This window comes from Balaenoptera musculus, chromosome 14 (genome assembly GCF_009873245.2).
Source record: "Balaenoptera musculus isolate JJ_BM4_2016_0621 chromosome 14, mBalMus1.pri.v3, whole genome shotgun sequence".
In the NCBI taxonomy this organism is placed as follows: Eukaryota; Metazoa; Chordata; class Mammalia; order Artiodactyla; family Balaenopteridae; genus Balaenoptera; species Balaenoptera musculus.
In genome coordinates, this window is record NC_045798.1 from 77,612,987 (window position 1) to 77,639,796 (window position 26,810).

General features: G+C 44.5%; 1 protein-coding gene across 2 annotated transcripts in view; it reads right to left on the bottom strand.

The window, feature by feature from the left end:
- Window positions 1–26,810, bottom strand: part of BCL2 (BCL2 apoptosis regulator) — a 184,022-nt gene that overhangs the window by 51,159 nt on the left and 106,053 nt on the right. Inside the window, exon 3 of one of the 2 annotated variants that reach the window (XM_036823415.1) lies at window positions 22,197–22,395. The exons of the other annotated variant lie outside the window; for it this stretch is intronic. Within the exon in view, the coding sequence (XP_036679310.1) occupies window positions 22,369–22,395 (27 nt within the window). The 3' untranslated portion in view covers window positions 22,197–22,368. Of the gene's footprint in view, window positions 1–22,196; window positions 22,396–26,810 lie in introns of those variants that run through there. 2 annotated transcript variants of the gene reach the window in all.

A 26,810-nucleotide genomic window follows, 5' to 3' on the forward strand; every position in this document is an offset into this window, starting at 1 on the left:
GCAGTGGAAAATGAACCCGCCCCTCCTCTTCCTCCAAAGAACAGCACCACCAAGCCCACCGGCGTGGCCGTGTAGGATGGACACACCTCTAAGCAGTGTTTGGTCATCAGCCGCTTCCCCAAGCACCCAGTGTCGCAGGGCGGCAAGAGCACTGGGGACGCTGGGGTCCTCCTGGGTTGTGTCCCCTGAGCCAGGGGCCTCATGATAAATCAACAGGAGACCAGGGGCCATGAAAACACTTGGCTGTGGCATAAACTACCAGCTAGTGGCAGATTATGGTACTTAATGGCACGGCCGCGTAACAGATTTTGTCAATTCTTACTCTCTGGAGATCACAGGCCACCTGGCTACGGCCAGCCGCTTAACAGGAAAGCACTCCAAGATTCCAAGAGACTAAAAGGCTCATAACCGTTGTTTAGAAATGTAAATGGCCTTCAATTACACCCAGAGAGGGAAATGCATCTAGGGGGAGGGAGGGATGATCTGTAATCCCATCTCAGGGTTGAATCCAAGGCACCGGGAGAATACAGACGGTTTAAAGACATGGGCAAAGGTTCTCAGGGCGAAGAATGTCCATTTCCATCCAAGATTAAAATGTGGTTTGGGAAAACAATTACCTGCCTGGGATCCTGGGAAAGTAAAACTTCCTGGTTTCTCTGCCAGGAAGAGCGATTGTAAAACAAGGGCTGAGAATCGCACAAACAAGATTTTAGAATTTTATCCAAGCAGCTGCAGTTCACCTTCGAGGAGCCCAGACTCACTTGGGTCTGATGGATGTTGCGACACCGAATTCGAGGTCTCCCCAGCCTGCTGCCAAGAGCTGGCCCCACGGGACAAAGAGAGAACAGTTGCTCTCTTAATGGGAGCAGAAAACAAAACTCTCCCACCACCCAACTCCCTGCTTTGTTGTGAAATTGTCACTGTGCCTTTGAGGGGAGATTAAAATCCGAGCCATGTCAAATTTAAAGGGCAGGTTCCCAGGCAGGGAAGGGAGAGGGTTTCAAGGGGGAAAAATGCCAGTTGCATGTGAATCTATGGAGGATTTGGGAATCACAAAAGTCATGGGACTTGACTCAATTAAAACGAATGGAAAAGCACAAGCCCGTAATTTAAAAATAATACTAAAGTAAAGCAGCGAGGATATCCTGGCTTGCTCTCTGCTCATTCTTGAGCCAGCTTGGGAGCCTCGGAACAGGTTTCCTGAAGCACAGCATGGGTGCCGAGCAGCAGTTTTTACCTACTTTCCTGCACTTGACACACAAAGATTCTGCAATGGAGAGCGAGAATGAATGGTCCCCCAACCAAAGAACATTTCCTGAGAGCCAGTGAGGTGCTCAGCAAAGTTGCTGCAGTTGGGGAAAGAAAAAGTACTGTAGTTTTCAAGGCATGGGCAGAAGAGACTAGAGAGCTGGAAACCAGCTATAGGAAAGCTGCCTGCTTTGGCAGCCTTGCCAGATTCTCAGACACACAGGACACCTTAGCTTTCCAGAAGGCAGCCCTGGATGCCCCCAGAGCCCCTGAGTCTGTCATGTGGTTCCACGTCTTTGGAAGAGCCCACGCCGGCTCTATATAGGAGCCCTTCCACACGTCCCCTCCTGGTGCCATTTGTAAAGGTGAGGAAAGATGGATGATGCCAGAGAAGTTCGAATCCCATAGCTTTGTCTCCCAGAGAACCACGTGTTGGGGTGTGGGAGGGAGAGCCCCCAACTCCACCTTAGGAAGGAAGCACATCTCAGCAAGGGGCCTGATCGTTTCCAGGTCTGAATATTACCATTGGTCTTTGCATGGATATTGACATTGAAGAACTATCCCTTGACTACTCGAGTCCAGAGATTTTTTTCAAGTTGGCTCATCCTCCTTTCTAAGAGGAGGATAATAAAAGTATCTACCTTATAGGTTAGAGTTCTTACGGAGATGAAATGAATGCTTATGAAGATGTGCGGTGCTTTGAATGGAACTCGGCACACAGTAGGTGCTCAGTAGATATTAAATTTCATTACTGTCGTGAGTGCCATTTTTCTGACTGTTCATTCATTTAGTTTTCTGTTTTCTCATTCAACGAGAACTGTATTTTGACACATATCAAAAGCTATTTTTATGAATGTTTAATACCCCCTTCATTTATGAAAGAACTCCAGGATCTCCCCGTTAACTAAGTATATGGCAATCTATGCTATCTATCAATTAAGCACAATTTTTGACATGATTTTTAAAGCCTTACATTTCTGCAACATTCCTTCTCTCTTTTCCCGTCTTCTCTCTCCCAAATCCTCTAAAGATACCTAGCAGATATTTTATTAAGCCCTGATAGATTATGGGAAATGAGTTTCAGTAGTAGGAAGATAAATGTCATTTATAAAGTTGCTTTTCAAACACCAGGACCCTGGCCACATCGCGAAAAGCAGGAGAGTGATTAAAATCCCGCCCATAAAGCAGAAGCCCTTGGTGCTGCTAAGAATTCTTGTCCTTAAGCAAAAACTGCAGCAGGAATCCCTACCCGCCCCGCCCCCCCCTTTCATGAAATGGAAAATGAACCACTGGCCGCTCCCCTGTGAGACAGTGCAGCGTTTACTCCCCTGGAGCGGGGGTGGAGGCGGCTGTCAGCCCACCCCATCGGGCTTAGTCTCCATGGCGTTTTCCACTTTCCCAGGCCGACCAGGGCCATGTGAATGATTTGCTACCAGCCAGCCAAGTGGCCAGGCTGCTCTTAGTGAGAACTCTGCCTCGGAGAAGCAGCGGGGACCACAGAGGAGAGGAGGTAGATCTCCCATCCATCCTCCATAGACCCTCTTCTAGCTACGGGGCTCCATCAGCAACACTCCACGCCCCTCCAGCTCTCAAGTCTTTGGTGCAGGGCCCCTACAGTAGCTGCTCCTATGAGCAGACACACCCTTTTTCCTATTTTAGTTACAACAAAAACAATAAGCAAAAAATCCACTGAGGGTCCTTGTGGGCTCCCACGGACCGACATTCTCACGACACCCATGGAAACTTGTCAGTGCACTGACCCTTTGATTCACTGTGGTCCAAGGGGCTCCTCATGCCTTTAAAAATAAATATTAATGCTGAGAGGGTGCTTTGTTTCACTTTGCACTCTCAGAGCTGATGATCCAAGGCTACGAATGAGACGCTTTCAGGGCCGTCAAGTACAAAAAGGGAGAGAGACAACTCATTCTTGCCTCTGCAGTCAGAAATGAAAAGGCTTTTGCCTTGTTTGGCGAGGGGTTACTAATTCGGAGGATGCCAGTTTTAGAGTCCGTCTCAGTTTGACTTGTAAATGAAAGGTGGAACCTCACCAAGATTACCCTGCTGTGTGCCTGCTGGCCCTCTTTTCTATGTAGGGGTGGGGCAGAGGTTCACCAAAATCATTAGAAAGTTCAGGAAACTAGGAGGGAGAGCAAACCAAGTAGAAGGTGGTGAAGCTCCGTTACAGAGCGTCCCCGGTGCCTCCATGCGATCCTTGTGTGTCCTCACTACAGAGGGTGAGGACCCGGCTTCCCCTTTCAGAAAGGCTCCCCGGCTTTGGCTGTATCAGAATCACCCAGGGGGCTGGTGAAAATACAGGTCCTTCTGTGAGCCTGGCCTCTATACTTTGTATTAGTGCTCCGAAACCAATTATTTCAGAACCGCTGCCTTTCAGGAGAGCAGAGAGAAATAACTGATGAGAAGAGTTGGTAAATTTTTATTGAACTATTAATAGACATTTCTTCTAATGCTTATTATGAAGCTACACTTGCAGAACGCCTGGCATGTGCCAACTTCACCATCAAACCCATCCCACAGCCCCGCAGGGAGGATGAGAGGACCTGGAACCTCAGGGAGGCTCAGGGGAGCCCCGTGTCCAGGCATACACAGCTGGTAAATAGTTCCATGTGATGGTAAGACCAGACGCATTCGACCACAACTGGACTCCAGCACGGCCTCGGTTCCTCACATTCACGTCCTGGGGGCTGGGGTCTGGGCTGGCACACTGCCCTTTCGTGGGGAGCATCGGGACCTTGCTGGCTAGGGACCACCTCTCTCCACCACACCTGGGCAGCCCTTTGTTTCTTCTCTCCTTCTCGGTCCCCTTCTTTCCTCTTATCTTGCTTTGCCTTCACCCTCTCTCCTTTCCTTACAGCAGTGAGTCCCAGGTCTTGCTAACACAATCACTCACACAGTCACTCAGGGAGTTCCGGGTCCCACCTGTAGAGAGTCTGGAGGAATTTGTTCAGGATGCAGCCTGGGCATCAGGCTTTTAAATACTCCCGGGTGATTCTAGCATGCGGCTAGGATGGAGGAGCCCAGCCTTATTGAAAGCTGCCAGGCACAACCTGCAGAATCCAGAAACTCACCTGAACACACTCATGGCTGACCACCTGCCACTGTTTTAAACTGAGCACCATGAAGAAGCATGAGGTGGCCTCAGGTGACACTCCAGCCACATCCGCCGAGAAAACACCCGACTACACCAGCTGACCACACGGGGAGAGGATCCAGCCCTAGACGGGCAGAGTGTGCCTTGTCTGGTCTCTGCAGAGGGGCTCTGGGAGAACATACACTGCTCCCTTGGGACCGGGGAGGCCATGGGGTGGGTAACGGGAAGAAGCACAGCTACCATGGCCTCCCTGCATATCAAACAACCTGGAACAGGAGTGGCTGTGCAAACTCTCTCCTGGTGAGATCAACACCATAAAGAAGCCCATAAAACTGGCTTGATCACCCATTCTGCAAACCAGCTGCCCAGTTTCATTACACAGACCCACAAGAAGGACAGGAAATCTTACACAGGGCTCTGCTCTGCACCAATCTCCTTAAGGAAGTCTTTCAGACCAACACAATCTCATGTTCCCACTTTGGTCATTTGTCTAAGGATAACTCATTGCAAAGGATTCCCCATCTAATACGGACTGCAGCCCATCAGGGATGAGTGGGCTGGAAACAGAGCCTCACTAAAGCATTAGGAGGCTTCTGCGACCCAGTGAGGTCACGGCACTGCCGCGGAGAGCATGTGTCACATCTCCAGCGCGTGGTGCAAAGCCTGGTGCACGCAGGTCACCAGCGACTGGGCAAGTCCATGTCATACTGAATATCCATAGTGGGCTCAAACCCACTAGTTGCCACAGACCAGGACGTGCTGGGGAAGGATAACAAGCACGAGGCTTTCCACGGAGTAAGACCAGTTGGCAGATGAGAGTGCAGAAGGGGCAAGGGCCTCCCCTGAGAGCGGGCCGCCAGGGAGAGCAGGGCAAGACCCCTCCGCCCACCCCTCTCCTGGGCTGTGGGCCAAGATCGAGGACAGAAGAGCAGAGGTGGGGTGTCTGCTCCTTCAGGCCCCCCAGGTGAGGAAATCGGGCCTCCTGTAGGACCTGCTGTTGTGGGACCTGCCCCCGACCCCACGAGACTCCACTTTAGCTGAGCCACTGCCGCAAGGGGGGCGGGGGGCACAGAGATGCTTAGGGACAGTGGGCTCGGGACAGCTGTTCCTCGTGAGAGACAGCTGCAGAGGGGGCCCCCCTCGTGGCCGCCAGCTCAGCTGTGCCCATGGGTACCTCGGAGAGCTGAAGCTCTCTTGCTTCTACATGAGAGGAGTTTCAAAGACATCAAGAACTAAACCAGCTCTGAAAAAGGTGACCGAAGACGAGGGGTGGCATCTGAATTGGGACATGTGCGGCAGGAGTTCAGAGGAAGGGGAAGTCGTGACATCACCCTTTTTTATGAGGGTTGGGGGGCTTGAGCAAACGTGTCTGAGGACTCGATATGGACATCTGTAATCACACAGTTGGAAGAGTAAACATTTGCCTGGAGAGAATCCCTTTGCTCTCTTCTCCTTCCTATCTCTTGTGTACTTTAAGTGGTGTCATCTGTTTTAGCAAGAATAACTGTACCCCTCTCTTCTTGCCCCACTATGAGCTGCATTGGAAGGCGGCTTGCCAAGGAGCACCAACACTCCATTCCACGGGGAAGAGAGGCTGCCCTGGGCCCTGGCCCTCAGATATGCACCATCTCCAGGACCACACAGGCACGCATACATGGCGGCCAGAACGGAGAAGTAAAGGCACTTTAAAGAAACCGAACGTATCCGATCCTGAAATCTTTGACTCCAACCCGACGGGTGTACGTAGGAGACGACTCTGCCAATCAGAACGGAGACTTGTCAATTGCTGGTCAGTGAGCCAGGGAGGCCAACCTTGGTCCTTTCCATGCCAGCCTTGGCCAACTAACCGAGGCAATCTTAGGAGTAAGCACGCGACGTCATCTTGGTGGCATTATCTTTTTTTTTTCAATTTATTTATTTTATTTATTTATTTTTGGCTGCGTTGGGTCTTCGTTGCTGCACGTGGGCTTTCTGTAGTTGCCGCGCACGGGGGCTACTCTTCATTGTGGTGCGCGGGCTTCTCACTGCGGTGGCTTCTCTTGTGGCGGAGCACGGGCTCTAGGCACGTGGGCTTCAGTAGTTGTGGCATGTGGGCTCAGCAGTTGTGGCTCGTGAGCTCTAGACCGCAGGCTCAGTAGTTGTGGCGCACGGGCTTAGTTCCTCTGCAGCATGTGGGATCTTCCCGCACCAGGGTTGGAACCCATGTCCCCTGCATTGGCAGGCGGACTCTTAACCACTGCGCCACCAGGGAAGCCCTTGGTGCCATTATCTTGAAACCAACCCAGTCTCCTAACTTTCCTTGTTCAGATTCTGTGCTCACCAAGCTACCTCTGAAGCCTATCTGGCTTCCAAAGGAAACCTGCCCAGAGAGAGAGCATGGCCTGGGGCAGGTAAGCACACGACGTCTCATTACAAATGAATACACTGGCCTTCTGGTTTGAACACCTGTCCAGTGGGCTGTTAATGGGAGTCAGTCCCTAAGAGACGAATCTGTCCTTGAGGAATGAACAAATCAGATCTTCGAGTTGCCAGGATGAAGTTCAGACCTTGGACTGTGCTGAATTCAGCCAGTAATGCCACCCTTGGGAGTCTCCTGGAGGTCACACTTTTAGTCTCCCCACGGTGACAGCCCAACAGATAGCTGAAAGGCTTCCATGGCTACTTCTTGGATTACGACACTTTTTCTTGAGTGAAGACTCGATGTAGATTCAGAAATGGCCTGCATTTTACAGGGCTTGGATGCTGTGCATGATTTCCGCGGAAGCAGTGAGCATCTGTTCCGCTCCTTAGGTATATGGAAAACTTCACAGCTGATATAGATTCAGATCTGTTTAATCCTTCAGCCATGTCCGATTCTGATATAATCAGACTGAAAGGCAGTCAGAAAGGTTGCCCAGAAGGAGTTATGAGAGACGCTTCCTCTCAAAGAACACAGGATTTAGTTGGGGAGATACAAACTAAAAAGATCAAACATATGCAATGTCACAAATAAAAATATAGCTCAAATGGATAGAGGAGTGAGCCAGAATTGGGTGGAGTTGAACTCAAAAGGCTTTCTGAAAGAGGTATTTCTAAGGAAAAGCAGCTTAGTGTCATGATAAAAAGGATGGGTCTTGAATCAAATAGACTTGGGTTCAAATGCTTGACTGTGACTTCATAAGGTACAGGCAAGGCTAAGCGGGGTGGGAACAAAGTGCTTGACACATGGGAAGTGCTCAAGGAATGGTCATTGAAAAATATCCACACGGAAGGGAAAGGATGAGAAAAGACATGAGGACAGTTTACACTCTCTCCGCATCAGGCACTGTTCTAAACGCTTCATTGTATTAGGTCATTTCACTTACCCAACAACCTAGTGAGGTCAGTACTGTCAGTAACCCCATTTATTGATGAGCAAATCAAGGCACAGAGAGGTTAGGTAACTTGCCCAAGGTCAACACAGCCAGTAAGTGACAGAGCTGGGCTTTGAATCCAGGCATTCTGGGCCCTGAGTTTGTAATGTTAACCACTTTGTCTTTTTCCATTACTTATGCCACACTGCTTCTCTTTGAACCAGATATATTACCAAACAAATTGTCAAAACAGCTTGGATTTTTAGGATGAATATTTAAAATATTATAAATCCCTTGCTTGTAAGGGAGTGGTCGGTTGGAACAGTTTCTGCTGATCACTCAGGAATCTGTCCAGGACAGTAATGTGTACAGACTATTTTTGTCTCAGTTAATATACAGCACCATATAAACATTGGCTCAACCGAAGAGCCTGAACAATAAATTATCACTAGCCCAAGTGCTAAAATAGCACTTGATTTTCTCTCTGCCTGAGCATGCTATCTATTTATACTTTGCTTACTTCTGTGGAGTTCAAAGTGCTTTATACACATTTCATCATAGCCATACTTATGTCGATTTACTGTCTTTATTATACACATGTGACTAATGTACCCTACAATGCTTAGTATTTACTACAGGATTCTCAGTTTCCAACTAGGTTTTTTTTAATCTAAGGGAACTACTGATTCTCTTTAATTTATAATTAGTGGACATTTGTTGTCTATTAAAAGAATAGCATTTTACTGTTTCTCTTTTAGCTAAATTCATCTTGTATATGATATGACCATTCTGTCCCTGAATATTAATTGTATATTATTTTTTATCATTTCTTTACAATTCCACTTATGGCTGACCTTGAACCAGAATAGATCTGTCAGTTTAAAGCTGTAATATAATTGCCTCTTTTTCTCAGCTGACTTTCTGAAGAATATATATATATATATATACACATATACACATATATATTCTTATCTTTTCAGGCTGATTGGTGCATTGGCACACATGCATTTTCAAATTTGATCTTCACTCTTTCAGTTTTCATATTCATGGGCAAAAAACCAAATTTAGGTGTTGAAATGGAATAGGGAAAAGAACTCCAAAGAAAGATTTCCTTGAATTGCTGGAGAGTAGATGAGAGCCCAAACTATGGCATATATAAACTGGGAAACCAGGTTTATGCAGTGTCAGGAGTTAACACAATGCAAGGTTTAGAAGCATGCCTTAGTGCTGGACGCAGGGAGAGAAGTGAAGGAAGAATTGCCATTTGATGTTTCCATCAGTGACAAAGCAAGCCCAAACGCATAGCCTAAGGCTGGGGTATTCTGTTTTCTTTTGTCCTCTCCTCCTGTGACTATCCATCTTCATTACTGAAAACAGAAACTCCAGCCTTAAGCATTTCCCTGTTTTTGCAAAAAGGTATCACACCAACAATCCCTTTTCAAGAATCGGCAGTTATCGTTTCATTCTACACAAGTCCCTAAAGTTTTCTCCTTGACCAAGTACGTCATCTGCCAATGTGAATTTAGGAAGATGGGACAGATACGGAAGATGTAGGAGTCATAAATACTCACACTATCAGTAATGATGTTGTAGGAGTTTTTAGAAAAAAAGTCAATTATTCCATGAATGTTTTTGTACCCTAGTCACACTGATATGATATGAGCCTTTAACAAGGTCAAGGACCTAATCTGTAGTCAATAACCTCATTCAAAAGAGAAGGTCAGACACTTGGAGACACAGCTGCACAGATACACCGAGTTCTCTGGGAGAACCTCGGGGCTTCTACACATTCTGATCTCTCTTCCTAGATAACTGGACGCCTCTATTATTTCTCTTTCAGGACTCAGAATCATTATCATTTCCTCTAAATGACAAGCCTTTCCTAAAACTGGGTCAGATGCCCATTTTATGGACATAGCCCCCTATGCCAACCCCACTTATCTTACTGGGTTGAAAATGCCAGGATCACCTTCAGATAAAGACCAGATCTCAGGAAAGAGCTGAAGGAAAGAATGGATGAAAGACAACAGAAAAGCAAGAAGGGAGATGGGGGCTCGGAAGGACTGTCCTGTGACTGGTATTGTTACTGCTACATGGCCACCCTGGGTGAACCCTATGGAACTGTGGAAATCTCTAGAAGCAAAACCAGGCCAAGCCTAAAATTAGTTCAACTAATAAAAATTACATTACTTGAATGTTTTCAAAAGCAGATTTCGCTCTTGTATTTTTCTTTGTTCTTTATTTCAAGAAAATAAACAATGGTATGGCATTCTCATCTGAATCAGGTCCAACCCTGAAGGCTGGAGAAGTTCTCAGATGGCACACTGCACTGGGCCCCGAAAACGCCGGGTTGGTTCACACTATGGAAATATCAGCAGAATCAAATAGGCTTGGGAAGTTTCCAACAGCTTCGTAAGCATATGTTCCAAGTTCAGACAAATGTGAAGCGCAGAAGAAATAGTTAATAACAATGATGAGTGGAATGTGCTAGAAAGCAAGAATAAGAACAATTAAAGCATGTTTTCTGTTCATTTTTTTTTTCAAAATTATCTGTTTCAACAGCAAAACAGACTCTCTGAAAAATTAAGTCACCAGTGCCACATATCAGGCAGAAGGACATATGGAAATAGTACGGTCTTTGGAGTTAGACCCAGCTTGACTGCTAGTCCCCAAACTTCCTGGCTCCAACTTCCTGGCGAGTAACTTAAGTTGGTAGAGTCTCTGTTTCCTCATCATCTTTCAGAATTTTGTGAGGTCTAGAGAAAATATAAGTACAAGTGTTTGGCACATAGGTGGGCGTTCGATAAGTAATGACCAGCGTGATCACCACCACCTCCTCCACTGTCAGAGAAATAATCAAAGCATCATTCTGGAAATTATGAATGACCCTAAGCTGGACTGAAGTTTAACTATGTACGTGACGTGCATAAAGGTCTGAATAAGCAAATTAGAAGGCAAACTAGAAAATCCTTAACGAACATAAAAGAGCAAACTTATAAGTAATTTAATAGTACCCATTTTACTATAAACAATAGGTGTATATCAACTAGTCTTAATTTGTATTGATTTGTCATAATTATTCATTGTAACTCATAGTACTCATAACTATTAAGTTATACTATAATAACAGAACAATATACTGTATATCCTTCCAGAAAATGTTATGGGTATACATGCATACATACATGTATCTATTTTTTTTCCTCATGTATGAGATCAAATACTCTATAGAGACTTCAGCTTTTCCGCTCTACAATAATTGGGCATCTTTCTATGTGACTTCACGTCTATTGATCACGTTTTTAACAGCTGAATTTTAGTTCATAGAAACAATTTACCATCATTTAGCCAGTCCCCTACACAGATATTTTTCTTTTTTCCCCCCAGTTTGCTTGTTGGTTTTTTGGCTTTTGCTGCAAAAACAAAATAAATAATGCCACAATGGATGTCCTTACATATATGCAGGAAAACCTCCTAGAAGTGAAATTGGTGAATCAAAGGGAACGTAAACTTAGTATTTTCAAAATTAAGGTCAAATTACCCTCCAAAAAATTTATAAGACTCTACCCTTCCTCTAACAGTATGAAAAAAAAAAAAAAAAAAAAAAAGAAAAAGAAACCTAGACTTTTTCACACTTGCCTAATTCTCTCTCTTGTCCCAGAGATGAAGGTACAATCTGAAATCATAATATTAACTGATTTCACTATTTACCCTTAAATTCATGATAGTTCCTTGCAGTTCTCATCTGCAGACGCTTCATTTAAAAAAATGTAAATAATGCCAGCGGTCCTCACTCAGGCAAATAAAGTTCCTCCAGCCAAGAAGGAGGTGTGGGAAGAGCTCTCCGACACCCAGAAGAAAAAAGCAACAATTAACCAAACGAATCACAGATAAACATGTTCAAGTTACCTTGCCTTGACTGAGGGTCTCTCTGTGTGTTCAACTCAGCACTAAATACTTTACATACATTATCTCACTTTAGGGTCTGTGTATTTGTGAGTATTTATAAGCCCAATAAAAGCCTCACAGATTGCCTGATGAGATCTGGGAAAATAAGAACTGTCCTTCACCTCTGACCAACGACACTGATGATTCAAAGCTCCCCACGTCCCTCCCTCTCCCCCATCCCTCCCCCAAGGAAATGCAAGTGCTATTTCCAACCAGCAGTAACAGGCCAGCCTTCTCTCAGCCCTAAATCCCTACCAACGGCCACGTCCAACATAACTGATGTGTTTCTTGATGACCCCGAGGCTTGGGGAAACCCTCAAATATCTTCTGAATCATTCAAAGAGATATATATGTGTCTGGTGTAGTTTTGGGGTTAGGTGTGTTTTGTTGTATTAAATTCTGTAAAAACTAGTCATAAAGAAGTGGTCTAGGTTAAACAGAGGGTTGAATTAACCAGAACACCTCCCTCTTCTAGCTAATGCGAGCCATTTACTGTACTTCAGACAAACTGGAATTTACCATGTTACTCACCCCTGATCTCACCATCAAAAGTTCTCATTCTTTTCTTTACCATCAAACTGAGCAAAAGAATAGATGCCCACGGCACCCCACCCACCCTGCCAACCAGGATAAAAAATTTGAAAAAGAGCTATTTCCCATCATTCCCTGTAGTCAGAATATCCCAAGTAACTTTGTTAAATCCACCCTTGATAAAGATCTCCCAGTTAACAGGACACCACTGAGATTAGAGTAATTAAGTCACTGGTTTCGATGCAAAGCTTGACTAAATGATTTTATGCCGCAGTATATATTCTCTGTGATTTGCTAATATAAACGTAGCCCCTCATTTATTTTTTTTTAATTTTCTAAAAGTTTTGCAAAAGTCAGATTTTTGAAACTCAATCTACATTTCCTCCCCAAATTAATAAGGTTACACCTCCAAGCACAAAGACATGTTCCATAAAGCATCAGAAGCCAGACACCAACAGTATTGTGAGAGTTAAGTCTCTACTCACCAGAGACCACATTTCATTTTTCAGAAAGCAGGACCACAACCCCTGTACCATCTCTTCCCCCTGCAAGGGAAGAAGGCCTTCTCCCAGCCCCCTTTCTGAAGGTCAAGGCCCTGGTGATGGTTTTCAAGCTCTAGAAACCATGAGGATGTCCCAGCAAATGAAACCACTTTAAGAATCTGTCTTTTAGTAGCTATAAATCCCCTTGGTAGGTCTATGATAGGCCTATCTTTGACTGTATCCGACTTTCTAGCCAGAAAAATGTTCATGAGGTTCCAGGATATTCAGGAACTTATCATTTGTATTCAATAGTGTCACCACTAACTTACTCAAAATGAAAAAATGCTTTTTGTGTGTGTGAAATCCATCAAACTCTATTTGAGCATCTGAGGCAGGTTTCAGGGAAATCACTCACTGTGGGTATCCGTGCAGAGCAGCTGCTTGCAGAAGAAGTGAAACCAGTCCTGAAGTCCAGGATAAGCCCTAAAGTTTCCTGATGCATTAAGTGGAGATTCTGAAATCAGTGCCAGGGAGTAAGGTTTTAAGATGGTTTGTTTGCAAAGCGTGAAAGAGCAGTGTGTTTGGATGCCCTTAGGACAGGCCGTTGTATATGACTGATTCATCTCTGACCAATCAGAAGGAGCTAAATGTTGAGGTGAGTATGAAATTTCGAAAAAAAGGACCTGGCTTTTATTTCTTTCACATTATTTAAAAAATAACCTAAAACAGCCACTATGGAGAACAGCATGGAGGTTCCTTAAAAAAAACTAAAAATAGAGCTACTGTATGATCCAGCAATCCCACTCCTGGGCATATATCCGGAGAAAACCATAATTTGAAAAGATACATGCACCCCAATGTTCATTGCAGCACTATTTACTATAGCCAAGACATGGAAGCAACCTAAATGCCCATCGACAGATGAATGGATAAAGAAGATGTGGTACATATACACAATGCAATATTACTCAGCCATAAAAAAAAGAATGAAATAATGCCATTTGCTGCAACATGGACGGACCTAGAGATTGTCATACTGACTGACGTAAGTCAGACAGAGCAGGACAAATATCGTATGATATCACTTATATGTGGAATCTAAAAAAACGGTACAAATGAACTTATTTACAAAACAAAAATAGAGTTACAGATGTAGAAAACAATCTTATGGTTACCGGGGGTAAGGAGGGGAAGGATACATTGGAAGATTGGGATTGACATACACACACTGCTAGATATAAAATAGATGACTAATAAGGACCTACTGTATAGCACAGGGAACTCTACTCAATACTCCATAATGACCTATATGGGAAAAGAGTCTAAAAAAGAGTGGATATATGTATATATATAACTGATTCACTGTGCTGTACAGCAGAAAGTAACACAACGTTGTAAATCAACTATACTCCAATAAAAAAAACTCCTAAAAACATAGCTTGTGATATTTAAGTCACCTACAGTTTGAGGACCTCCTTCCTTCATCTGACAGCTGTTCAATCAACTACTATGTGCCGCTGCCCTGGGTGCTGGGAGGTGTTGTAGAGAAAAAGACACGCATGGCCCCTGCTTTCAAGGAGCTGAAAGAATAAACATGCCAAGCACTGACTGTATAATATGAAAATATGCAGAAGATGAAAGTAGGGTGATAGGAGTGGGGAGGGCTGGGTGGTCAGGGGGAGCTTCTCTGAGGATGTGACATTTAAACAGAGACTTGAAAGGCCAGAAGGAGCAGTCCCAGGACAATTAGGAGGACCATAATCCCGGCAGAAGTCACAGGTAGCAAAGGCCCTAAGAGGGGAGCTTGCTGCGTTACGGATCAGCAATCAGCCCACGTGGCTCGTGAGCCACGGGCTTGAGAGTTGTGAAGGGGTCAGGCGGTGAAACACTTTGTAAATCAGGACGAGGAGTTTGGGGATTACCGTAAGCGTGACGGGAAGTACTGGGGGTGATCAGATGAACTGAAAAAAAACTCTTCTGCAAAGACCCCAAACTAGAGATACGACCAGAGACAGTGGGGAGAGGGGGCAGCTGAAGAGCCCCTGTCTCTGGATACCCCTCCCCCAATCAGTGAGAAGCACGGAGGGCAGCTGGGTTCCTGGGATGACATCAGCCTGTGACACCACGGCCACAGCACAGGCCAGGACATCAACCCTTGTTTGGTCAAGACCAAAGTCAGCAAAAGACCTTCCCCCTGCCGCTGCCCCAACTTCCAGAGATAATCCCGCCTCTCAATCCTCCCCAGAAACACGGCCCCAGTCTCCTCTCTGCGTTGAGACACACAGAAGCATTTGGGTCCCCAAGCACTAGCAGATCCCATGCTTCTGTTAACTACTTCTGGGGACAAAAATATCTCTGAAATCCTTAATGCATTTCATCAAAGAAACGAGGTTCATCAATTCTGCAGCTATACATAAACATGTTTCATGATATGAAGAAGAAAACTCCCAAGTATCAGCCCCCCATGATGAATGTCCCAATCAACCATTAAAGACTTATTTTTAGCAGTCAACCACTAAGTTCTGAGCCGAATGCAAGGTCATGTGTTATCTGAGAAGCACATGTCATTGTGGTCATCAAACAGCTAATCTGGGGTGAGGTGTTCTAGGGAAGATGCTTGTTATGAAAGGAGAGGGTATTACAGTGATTACTGCTATTCAGAAACTTAAATAAATGCACATAAATGGAACATGGACTTAATAACTAAATTTCAAATATTTCAAATGAGTCCACTGAAATAACATTACTAGATATATATTATTAACATTGGCAAAAATGTGCCCTAAGGTTTTTCAACCTATCTTTCGATGATAGTACGGTGGCCAGACATCAAATACATGGTTCTAAAATGATATGATCACATCTAGCATGTTAGTGAGAAGACCAATGTAGATTTATTTCCTTACTGGCCTGACCTTGAGCAAGATAGATTACATTCCTAAACCTTGGTTCCTCATCTGTAAAAAAATAATCATATCCATCTTTCACAGGGTTGTTATGATGATTATATGAGATAAAGTACCCAACACAGCACATGGCAAAGTTGTAGATACCCAATTACTGTCAGCTCACTATTCCTTCAGTGTGCTGCTTCTATGGTAATCCACATTTTTAGCAAGCTAAGAGTTTTACTTTGGGGGGCACATTTATTAACACCATCCAATGGCATTTAAGCAAAGGGCTGGAATTTTTCTCTGTTCAGAGCTGTATCTTCAACACCCAGAAGAAGGCTTGCCTTACAGTAGGTGCTCAATAAATAGTCACTGAATGAATGAATGAGAGGTTACAGTGACACAAGGTTAAATTTAAAGGTCAATTATCTTAATAGCTGAATTGTCTGGTATGTTTTTGATGGAAGAGATGTATTCTGAAAGTGCATTCAGACAATCAACTTACAAATGCAGCCTTCTTACAGAATAAGTGATCAAAATCATCTATGGAAGAGAGCAGTTGTTCAACTATCTATTGTGATACTTCAACCTCAAATCAATGGGAAAAGTCTGGTCCCAAGGGCTCCCGGATCAGCAGGTCAATGGTCCCCAGGAAAGTGGGAACCACCATATATAACTGGCCTTGAACTCAACTTCCAGGTAGCTGAGGGTCAGCCTGAGGGTGCCCACAAGGCCACCTCTCCTGTCATCGCCTCTCCAGGGCTGGGGCTGCCCCGACATCAGAGTGGTTGGGAATTGACCAGAGTGAGTCTCGAACAGAAGAAAACATCATCCTGGGGAAGAGAAACCTACCTCGGTCTGAGAGCTGGTGATAAGGAGCTGGGTCTGCCACCAACAAGCTGTGTGGCTCCGGGTAAGTTGTTTAATATTTGGTCAAGCAGGCCTTGGTTTCATTGAGTTCAAATGATCAACACTGGCCTATTTTATCTCTGAAAGTTCAAAAGTCCCATGCCTGGACTATGGCAGCCCGGCCGGTATCCCTCCACATGGCCCTGCTGTTGTGAAAAATTACATGTACAGAAACCACAGATGATAATAGGGGAGCAAATAAGGAAGAAAAAGTCACTCCTTCACCCTCTTTTCAAGAACTACTGCTCACAATTGCTCACATCTGGCACGCCTCAACGGTAATCATTTGCAAGGTTCAAAAACATTGAACCTTGAAAGTGAAATAAGGAGCTTTATCTTCAAAAGGAAAATTAAAGACCTGGAGCAGACCCCTTGGGACCTTTTTATTATACCTGGATAATGGCAGGTATTATTACTCTATCCAGCAGTATATTTTTATGAATAGGCTAACACATACCCTTAGGCTGTAAAATTGTGCTTTAGGATATAACATGTTGATTCAGACACAAAATAAAATACTGTTTGTACGGTGGGTTTTTAATGAAAAGTCTAAAAACACACCTATTTAACAAACCTCTATTTTTTATAGAGCCGGCCTAAAAAAGCCTGCTTAAAAAAAAAAAAAATCTAACTATGGGTGGTCTCACACCTAGAAGTGGTACAAGAATCCTTTGTCAGATCATGTGTCTTAATTTTTGGTATGGAAAAAGTGGTCACCGTAATTATAAGCCAGAGAAAGTAAAGAGTTTAAGAAATTCTGTGCAGGAGGGGAGTAATAGTTCGTTATTAGCATTCAATAAAACTGTAATTTAACCAGCTTTTAGGTCTGTAACGATCAGCTTTAAAATGACAGCACTTGACAATTCTCTACGTTACCTTTCGGCTATTTGTCCAAGTGTCTTATTTCCCCCACAAAAGCTACGCTCCATGAAAACCCCTAGAACTACCTCCACTCCACTGCCCACCAGACCTGGTACACGGCTTGTTTTTTGTGTTTAATGAACCACAAAGAATGTTTCAGGAACAACCTCAGGAAAATCAGGCGAGAAATAATTCAGGGTAAGAGGAAATCAATGCGTCACTTGTTTAGAAGCTATTCCCTTAGGCTTCAAGATATTTCAAATATATCCTTTAAAAGGTTCAGTTATGGAAAAAGTTCATTTGTGCAGATTTTGAAATGAGTTTTAGCCGAGAAAAGAGTCAATAATAATTATTAATGAAGGAGGAGGGGGAAAGTTTAGTTGTGTAACTTAGTCATTTGGTTCCTAAAACCTTTTTCCTGATTGAAAGGCATCATTAGGGGTTGAAATACACATATTGGAGGAAGAGAAATAATGTGATTGTTTCTCCCTCTATATGGTCTTTTGGGGCCTTCAAATGAAATCATCAAAGTCAAGTGAGCCAATGGAAAACTAATGAGAGCTGAGCATTTTGTACCGTTAAGATGCTTAGTTAACTCAGGCAGCAAGAAAGAATCACATGGGCCTTTATCACACGGGGTAAAATACAAACGCCCCTCCAGAAGGCTGGGGCACAGATAAACCTGAAGCATTATAGCTATGACTTCCCCTTGGCTTGGATTTCCTGTACTTCTTGGATTTCTTAATTCCACATTGCACCAACTTTTCTTCTTAATCATTTATACATATATATATATATAAATATAAATATATATAATTCATATAATCCCAATCTTTTAGCATCTAACCTCTATCTCCCAGACTGCACCTCACAACGAGAAGTGGCCAAGAACAATTCTTCAGATCTGTCTTTCCCTTGTTTTGATCTCTTAGAATAGGAAATAGGATGACGGTATCAAACCAGGTGAGAAAAAGTAACATTTTCCTGAAGCAGGTAAGAAAGTTATGGCTTGGTGACACGTGGCTGCCAAATTCATAAGGGTTGAAATAGACCTGAACGTGCTCCTAAGTGCTTGGCTTCTTCCAAGGATGCTGCAGTGACGAGAGCCTGGCCTTCAGCGTCTACCCTGGGCTCAAGCCCCAGGCTGGCCCTTCGGAGCTGTGCCATCGGCCGCAGACCATTCACCTTCTCTGAGCTTCGGCCCCCTCGTCTGAAAATGAGGAAAATGCCCATACCTGCCCGCGGTTTTCCGGACTCAGATAGTGCAAGGCAAGGCCCTAGCACTGTGACCATCATCTAGTGAGAACTCAGGACCTGGGAGCTCTTGTGGTACCACCTTCTGCGGCAGTCGGGCAGGATGCATTGGGAAGCCAAACTACTGCCAAACTTTCTGTGAAATTCCTAGCAGGGGGCGGGGGGCTGGGGGCTGCCTCAGAGGGACACCGCCTGTGAGCTGACGGTCCCTGCTAGGGTTGGCCTTTGCAAGCTCACGTCTGGGAAGCGAGGGTAACGACAGGAACAGCGATGGAGAGAGAGGAGGGAGGCAGGGAGGAAAGCTTCCATAAGATAATGTCGCGTTCAAGCTCTCATCCTCATCCTTCTCCCATCACCACCACATACTTTAAGTTCAAATGAAAGCCGTTCATTACCGGGCAGATATGGAGAGGTGGGATGTGTCGTCGGTGAGACAGCATCTTTCGTTGGCAAATGGGGGCAGGGGGTGGAAAAGAAGCACAAACAAGCAAGAAACTCAAGCTAAACTGGCCTGTCTTCCTCAGCCTGGGGTGGGAATTTCTCCATGGAAAATGTCTATGTTTTTAATATTGGGTCATAAGGTAGATTTTATTTGAGCGTTTCAGATTATTTGGTCTTTATTTTGTAAGGAAGTCGCTGTGTTTGCTTTCACAACAAAGTGAAGTAGTTTCAGTTAGAGGAAAAGAGAACAGTGATGCTGAAGGAAGGTTTAGCCTGAAAATCCTAGGTACCTGTGTCCGTGCCAACACACACACAGACACACACGGACACACAAACACACACAGACACACACAGTCAGACACACGGACACACAAACATTCAGAGACACACAGACAGACACACAAACACACACAGACAGGCACACGGGCACACAAACACACACAGACACACACAGACACACATAGATACACACAGACAGGCACATGAACACACAAACACACAGAGACACGCAGAGAAGCACACATACATATACACACAAACACAGAGACACATGGACACACATACACACCAAGACAGAGACGCATGCAGACACACACAGACATACATACAGATAGACACATACAGACACACACACACACACACACACACACACGCACACGGCTAGCTGGGCTCGTCCCACCTACCCCATGCTGCGGGCAGCGGCATCTTATCTCCCCTCCCCTTGTTATCAAGAAAACCCTGACATCTGCAACCGCACACGGGGTAAACATGGTAGTAAGAACCAAAACCAAAACATAACAACAAAACAACACCCTCCCGCCACAAAAAAGCATCTTTCAAGCAAGCAAGCAGGTCTGCAAGGAAATTTTCAAGGACCGTTTCAAGATCTTTACTGCTCGGGAAGCACACATCTCACTGTTTTCAAATATGTTCGTGTTTTGTTTGTTTGGGTTTCTTTTTGCCTTCGTTCTGCAGGAAGCCTCACAGATATGACAGGGTGATTTAATTCGGTACAAACCTCGCCTCCCTAATTCTTAGAATGTAGATAGATACCACTACCGGTATTCTTAGAGTTACACAGCCTCTCACACCAAATCTAGCGAAGTAGAACCCACATTTCTTTGGAATCCCTACTTTTAGTTATTCGCAGGTTTTTCTTTACAACACAGGAAACCAAATATGAGGCAGTGTTGTAGATATTGATAAATGGGCTTCTAAAATGTTCTCAATGGCTGGCAGAACAACACCTGATTTATAGCCAAAGAAGGGAGATAACGACTTACTCCTTATACCCCTGGTAGAGGAAAGTTAGTCTAGTCACTCTTTTGTCAGGTGTCAGAATTTATTCCTGACAACAGATTCTGGCAGATGCCTCTGTGAAGGCACTTGCGAAAGTTTCTCCCTGCCGTCCCAGACAGTCAAGAGCCAAAGATGATAGAAAATTGACAGTGTACCACGTGATGGAAGAAAAGCCAAGCTTTGAAGGAAGGGGTGGCGTTCGCCTGAATGTCTGAATCCGCTGAGCCCTGAGCCCCATCGAGCAGGGGTTTGGAACAAGTCAGGCATCTTCTGCGTGAAGTGGGCAGTGAGCCTGCCGCACTGCAGAGGAATCAAGCGCAAGATCGGGGCCTCTTCCTTAAAGACTGATGCTCCGCCTGCTACACTGATACCCGGTTCACTACGGTGCACAAAGCCAATGCTCAGCCTCGGGCTGAATTTTCCCCACCAGGCAAGCTGCACCTTGAGCGGATAACAAATCACTCTAAGCAAAGTCCATTTTTTTCACCTAACACTGACATGTAAGACTTTCTACAAGATGGTCAAAATGTCTTGAAAGCCAGATTCCTGAAGATCTTTCAAAAGACACTAACCGGATATATGCCTAGGAGTGGGATCTGGAGAAAAACATGGTTCTAAAGGATACATGCACCCCAATGTTCACTGCAGTGCTGTATACAATAGCCAAGACATGGGAGCAACCTAAATGTCCACTGACAGATGAATGGATAAAGAAGATGTGGTACGTATATACAATGCAATATTATTCAACCATTAAAAGAATGAAATAATGCCATTTGCAGCAACATGGATGGACCTGGAGATTATCATACTAAGTGAAATAAGTCAGACAGAGAAAGACAAATATCATATGATATCACTTATATGTGGAATCTAAATAACATAATACAAATGAACTTATTTACAAAACAGAAATAGACTCACAGACATAGAGAACAAACTTATGGTTACCAGGTGGAAACGGTAGGGGGGAGGGATAGATTGGGAGTTTGGGATTGACATGTACACACTGCTATATTTAAAATAGATAACCAGCAAGGACCTACTTCCCTGTGTATAGCACAGGGAACTCTGCTCAATATTCTGCAATAACCTAAATGGAAAAAGAATTGGAAAAAGAATAGATACATGTATATGTATAACTGAATCACTTTGCTGTACACCTGAAACTAACACAACATTATTAATCAACTATGCTCCAATATAAAATAAAAATAAAAAAACAAAACAAAAACAAAAGACACTAACCAATTCATCCTTCTAAACCCCCCTTTTCCCACCACCCCCGACAGGATGTACCTGCTGGAGTGATCTCTACAGTCAACAGATGTTTAGGTAAATTAAGTGGATCATTTTATGTGACTTGAATGCATGAGTAACTTTTAAGTAAGTTTCTTTTAAAAGGAAATTAATTTACTCATTCCTTCCCTTAACTTCCGTTAGAACGTTGGCAGCACAATCCGCAACTTTACTAAGATTTAGAAGACCTGGCTCTACCAGGCGAGCATCCCCAAGCCGTTTACCTAAACCTTCGTGCGCCTCAGTTTACTTGTCTCTAAAATGGGGAGCCTGGGCAAGATGGTTTCCAAGGTTACTTTGAACCTTAGCATTTGGGGATTCCACACGTATGTGGAATCTACTCTATAACAGACACTCTGCTGGACGCAACAAGGAGGCAAACGTGCAAAGACACGGTCCCGACGCATCCTGTTTACAGTGTCATTGCTTGGCTGTATTTCCAAACTTCCGTCATAGGTTCCGTTGACTTGGGATCAAATTTCTTTCTTCCTTGAAGTGTATGCCTCTCTTTGATGTGCAGAGATTCTTAGTCAGACGGGGCCCCCTCCTATCTGCACAGGCCTGGCCTAAGCATCCGTCCACTCACCTGCATATCACAGTTCCGCAGGTTTTTTCCTGGCACCCGGCACCAGCAGGAGTTCTCTCGACAACGATGACCTCGGCCTGAGCTGCCACGTTTTCCGGAATTCTAGAATGTGGGGTGGTTCCTGATCCATGCAGCTTGCCCTGCTCCCCGATGTGGATCCTTCCTCCTCTCTCCTGCCTCAAGAACAAACGTCCTGGCCCGCAGCCTGAAGCCCCGGGACGAGAGACCTGGGTTAAAATCTGGGCATGTCGGACCTGTCATCATCCAGGCTCCGGCACACAGGCTGCCCTTGGGCAGAACAGCTTTGCTCATCAATCAAGCTTCAGGGAAGTGGGTGGTTTGTACGTGGGGCCCACTTTGCCGTGACCAAGCCCCTATGAAAACGTCTGAGTGTGAATGAAAAAAAAAAAACAAACCTCAACAGTCTACTTTCTATGTCTGCTGCAGGAGGGCCAAGACAAGGTTTTATTTAAAAATAACTCCCTCCTCTTTCCTGAAGGCTGAAAGCAAGCACATGAGCTTAAAAAGAATTCCTCTTTCAAGATTTAGTAGTGACTCAGATCAGGAAACGCAGCTCTCAACTTAACGATGTCACATGCAAAACAAGAGAAAACTTGAGGGATGTTTCCCAAGTATTCAGAACTTAGAAATGACCTATTTCCAAGTTTTAAAAAAGAGCCTCCTGAGAAGACATCTCATGTGATTGGGATGTATTAATGTGGCAATCAACAAGTGGAGCAAACGAATGTCATTTGAGGCTAAGCTAAGACATGACACAAGTCCCTACAAAAAGAGAGGTAGTTCATGGGAAGAGGTCAAGTTTCTTGTCACAGGGCTGGATACATATCCTGGCTATAACCTGCTACTGGGGCAAGTCATGTAACTTCTCTGAGTCTTAAAAAAGAAAAGAAATATAAATATATATGTATGTTATATCTACACACACATGATATATTGATATAATATATAGGGGCCAATTATGCTTTCAACTCATAGAATTGTGAGAACTAAGTGAGACACTATAAGCAAATCGTTTCTATACTGTAAACACAACAGAAATGTAAAGCAGTATTATAATAATAGACATATTCATTCAAATACATGTTACTCTATTCAAAATTATTTGATATGTAGTCTAGCTTTTGTCCTTTTTCTTATTTTAGGAATGAGTTTCTAATTAATTCAGTTTATACGTATTTCCTATCTGAACTCTTCACATTTTCAAAGCTCCTACACAAGTGACAGAAGAATACAAGTTTAAAATAACCAGAGAAATAACACCACAGAAATAGAATAGAGAGACGATTTAAAAAGCATCTACCCTTTGCCGCAGCAACACTCTGGTAATGTGTCCTGCTCACATATGAATTGACTGATGAACAATGTTATCTGTTAAGGCATTATCTGTAGTACCAAACGATTGGAAATAACCAGGTGCCCATCACTAGGGGTGGTTAATTAAACACGTGGAGAAGATAGTTACATGATGACCTCCAACAAGTCCCTCTTCCCGGTGTTCACTCCCTTGGGTAGATCCTTCCACACTGATGCTGGGCTGGGCCTGTGACCTGCTCGGGTAATGGAACATTAGCAAATATGCTGCAAGCAGAGTCTTCATAAGCCCTTTTTTACTGGGGCATAATCCCTCTCTGCTTTTGGAATCCAGTCACCATGGGAAGAAGCCTGGGCTAGTCTCCTGCAGACACCTAATCCAGCCGGTGGTGGAATCTACCACCGACATGTGGGTGAAGCCATCCTGGACCATCTAGGCCCAGCCAAACTCCCAGATGACCTCATCCATATGAGTAAATCCATGAAAAATCACTCAGCTGACCCCGGTCCAAATAGCCCACCAAAGAGTTGTGAATAAATAAAACCATTGTTTTAATTTAAGCCACTAAGTTCTGGAGCAGCTTGTCATGCAGTGAGAGATAATGAATACCACCATGATATTCCCCAAACAGTGACATACTATGAAGGTAGTAGCCTACCCATGAAGAAAGAAAAAGGATGCACTGACATGCTACAGTCTCCAAGATACAGAGATAAATTAACAGGCCAAGTGAAGAACAAGGCTGCCTTTTATGTAGGAAAAAGGAAAATTTTAAATACATATGTATATATACTTATTTTGCATGAAGAGACACTGGATATGTACTCAAGAAATTAACATACATAACTACGTGTGTCAAGGGAGTTAGGGGGTAGTGAACTGGGGTAGATGGGGACTCGGCGGGAGTGAAACTCATCAATAAAAATGTTTCTAAATTGTTTCAGTGTACGAACCATGTACGAACCATGTGAATCTATTACTTACTCAGAAATAATATTTTTTAAAAAGTAAAAAATCAGGGACTTCCCTGGTGGCACAGTGGTTAAGAATCCGCCTGCCAATGCAGGGGACACGGGTTCGAGCCCTGGTCTGGGAAGATCCCACATGCCGCGGAGCAACTAAGCCCGTGAGCCACAGCTACTGAAGCCCGCACCCCTAGAGTCCGTGCTGCACAACAAGAGAAGCCACCGCAATGGGAAGCCCGCGCACCGCAAGGAAAAGTAGCCCCCACTCGCCCCAACTAGAGAAAGCCTGCGGGCAGCAACGAAGACCCAACGCAGCCAAAAATAAATAAATAAATAAATGTATTTTAAAAAAAGGTAAAAAATCAGACTAATCCAAGATAGAAATGACAAAGGTTGAAAAAGTAGAATTTCAAATTGATTATTATAATTCTACCATGATGTCATCCCTTACAACAGCGTTCCTTTGAACCAGAATAATCCTCTCTTTGTAATACATAAGGTGATTTGTAAACACAGTTTATCTTCCCTGCTGCGTTGTGTCTTGAGAGTAGGGATCAGGTCTCATGCATTTTTGTTTCTTCTGAAACTGGCAAGCATCGTGCAGGGCACAGAGTAAGTACTCCATAAATGGTTGTCGAGTCAAAGAAATAGATAACATTTCTGACATCACCAAAGGTCTCCGTTGTTAATGCTGGTGAGTTCTCGAACATCTTCAGCCTAACTTCTCCCATCCATACACACGCTCCACACACCATCTTTGAAGAAAATGGTGAGAATCCATCATATTTTGGGTTGGCTTCTCTCATCGACTTACTCTGAACTACTGGGCAGGGTATACACAAAAGCTAAATTTGAATGCCACGAAAGGAAGAAAAGCAAAAGAAACTCCCCCATTTAGAAAGAAAACAACAACACCCATAGAGGAAGTCTAGAAAAAGAAAGATCTTTTATTACTTCTCATCAGTAACAAATTTCACTTCTGTGGTTGAGTAAGCATCAGCCTGTAGCCAGCTCACTCTGCAAAGCCAGCCAAGCGACCCAGATAAGTGGGCTGTGGGAACGTGGAGCCAGAAGGTCCTCCTCCCCATCCTCAGGCCTCCGGAGAAGTTGGTGCTCAGGCCACTGTGAAGAGGTTGTCTGTTCCGACTCTAGCATTTCCAGGAAAGAGGAGGCCACATCTTTCTCCGTAACTCGTTTCGGGGCTTGACAATTCTCCCTGGAAGTCGTCACTTACTTTGAACCTGTAACTTCCCTCCTGTCCCCTCCCCTCTGCCTCTTCTGTTACAGTTTGCTGTCTCCGGGTCTGACTCAATGAAAGCTTAACCTCTTGGAGGAGGAGGTCTGGGTCACCTCACCTCCATCCCTGTGTCCACATCTCCCCCTCCAGATGTGCTCGGTCACGGCCATCCCAACCCCCGGGCGTCCTGGACCGCGCCCTCCAACAGCATCCCGTGGTGACCCTGGCGCTCTGTCTGTGCTCCTCTAACATAAGCCAAGATAAGAGGAATAACACGGGCAATACAAGGCAGACAGTCCAGGGCTGAGTAGTAAAGGACACGCATAATTGGTGTGTATACCACTGTCTCAAGAGAGCCAGGGCACCAAAATCTTCCCCCTGTAAGTTCTCACCATCTCTCTTTCTCCCATATCAAATAATTCCAATTCCTCAACTGCTCTCTCTGATTTCATCTCCCAACTTGTGGATCCATTTCACTGTTGTCTGCCATGTTGCATTTCCCCCAAAGCTACGACAATGGGGACTCTGCCACCGCGGGGATCATCCTTCGGAGGTTCCACAAGGTAAAGAAGGTCGGAAAGCTGAGGCTGACAAACTAAAAGGCAGCTATGCTTTTGCCACAAGAGATCAACAAGCGTTGCTTATGTGCCTGCTGTGTGCAAGGAGGTGAGTTAGATGCTGTCAGAGACAGAAAAGAGTAAGACATCATCTCTGCCACTTAACAAGAGGAACACTGATAAGATGGCATTTAAAGAAAGGAATGTTGGCTTGGATGCGCAGAGCTCACTGACGGGTCAGGCAGCTGGGCGGCCATCAGGACCAGGTAGGAGGGAGGCAGTGGAAATGGCAAAGAGGAAAGAATCAACGAGTGGGTCAGAGGAAGCCTGAATGCTGATTCCTGGGTGCAGAGGAGAAATGTATGACGGAGGATGCTTTCCAGATTTCAGGTCTGGAAAAAAAAGGAAACCTATGCCACTCCTGACAGAGGCAGAGAGCGCTCATGGGGAGCGGGCTGTCCTGAGGACCCACTGAATTTTGGAGAAAACAAGAGGAAATAGAATACTCAACTTCAGATGAGACACTCG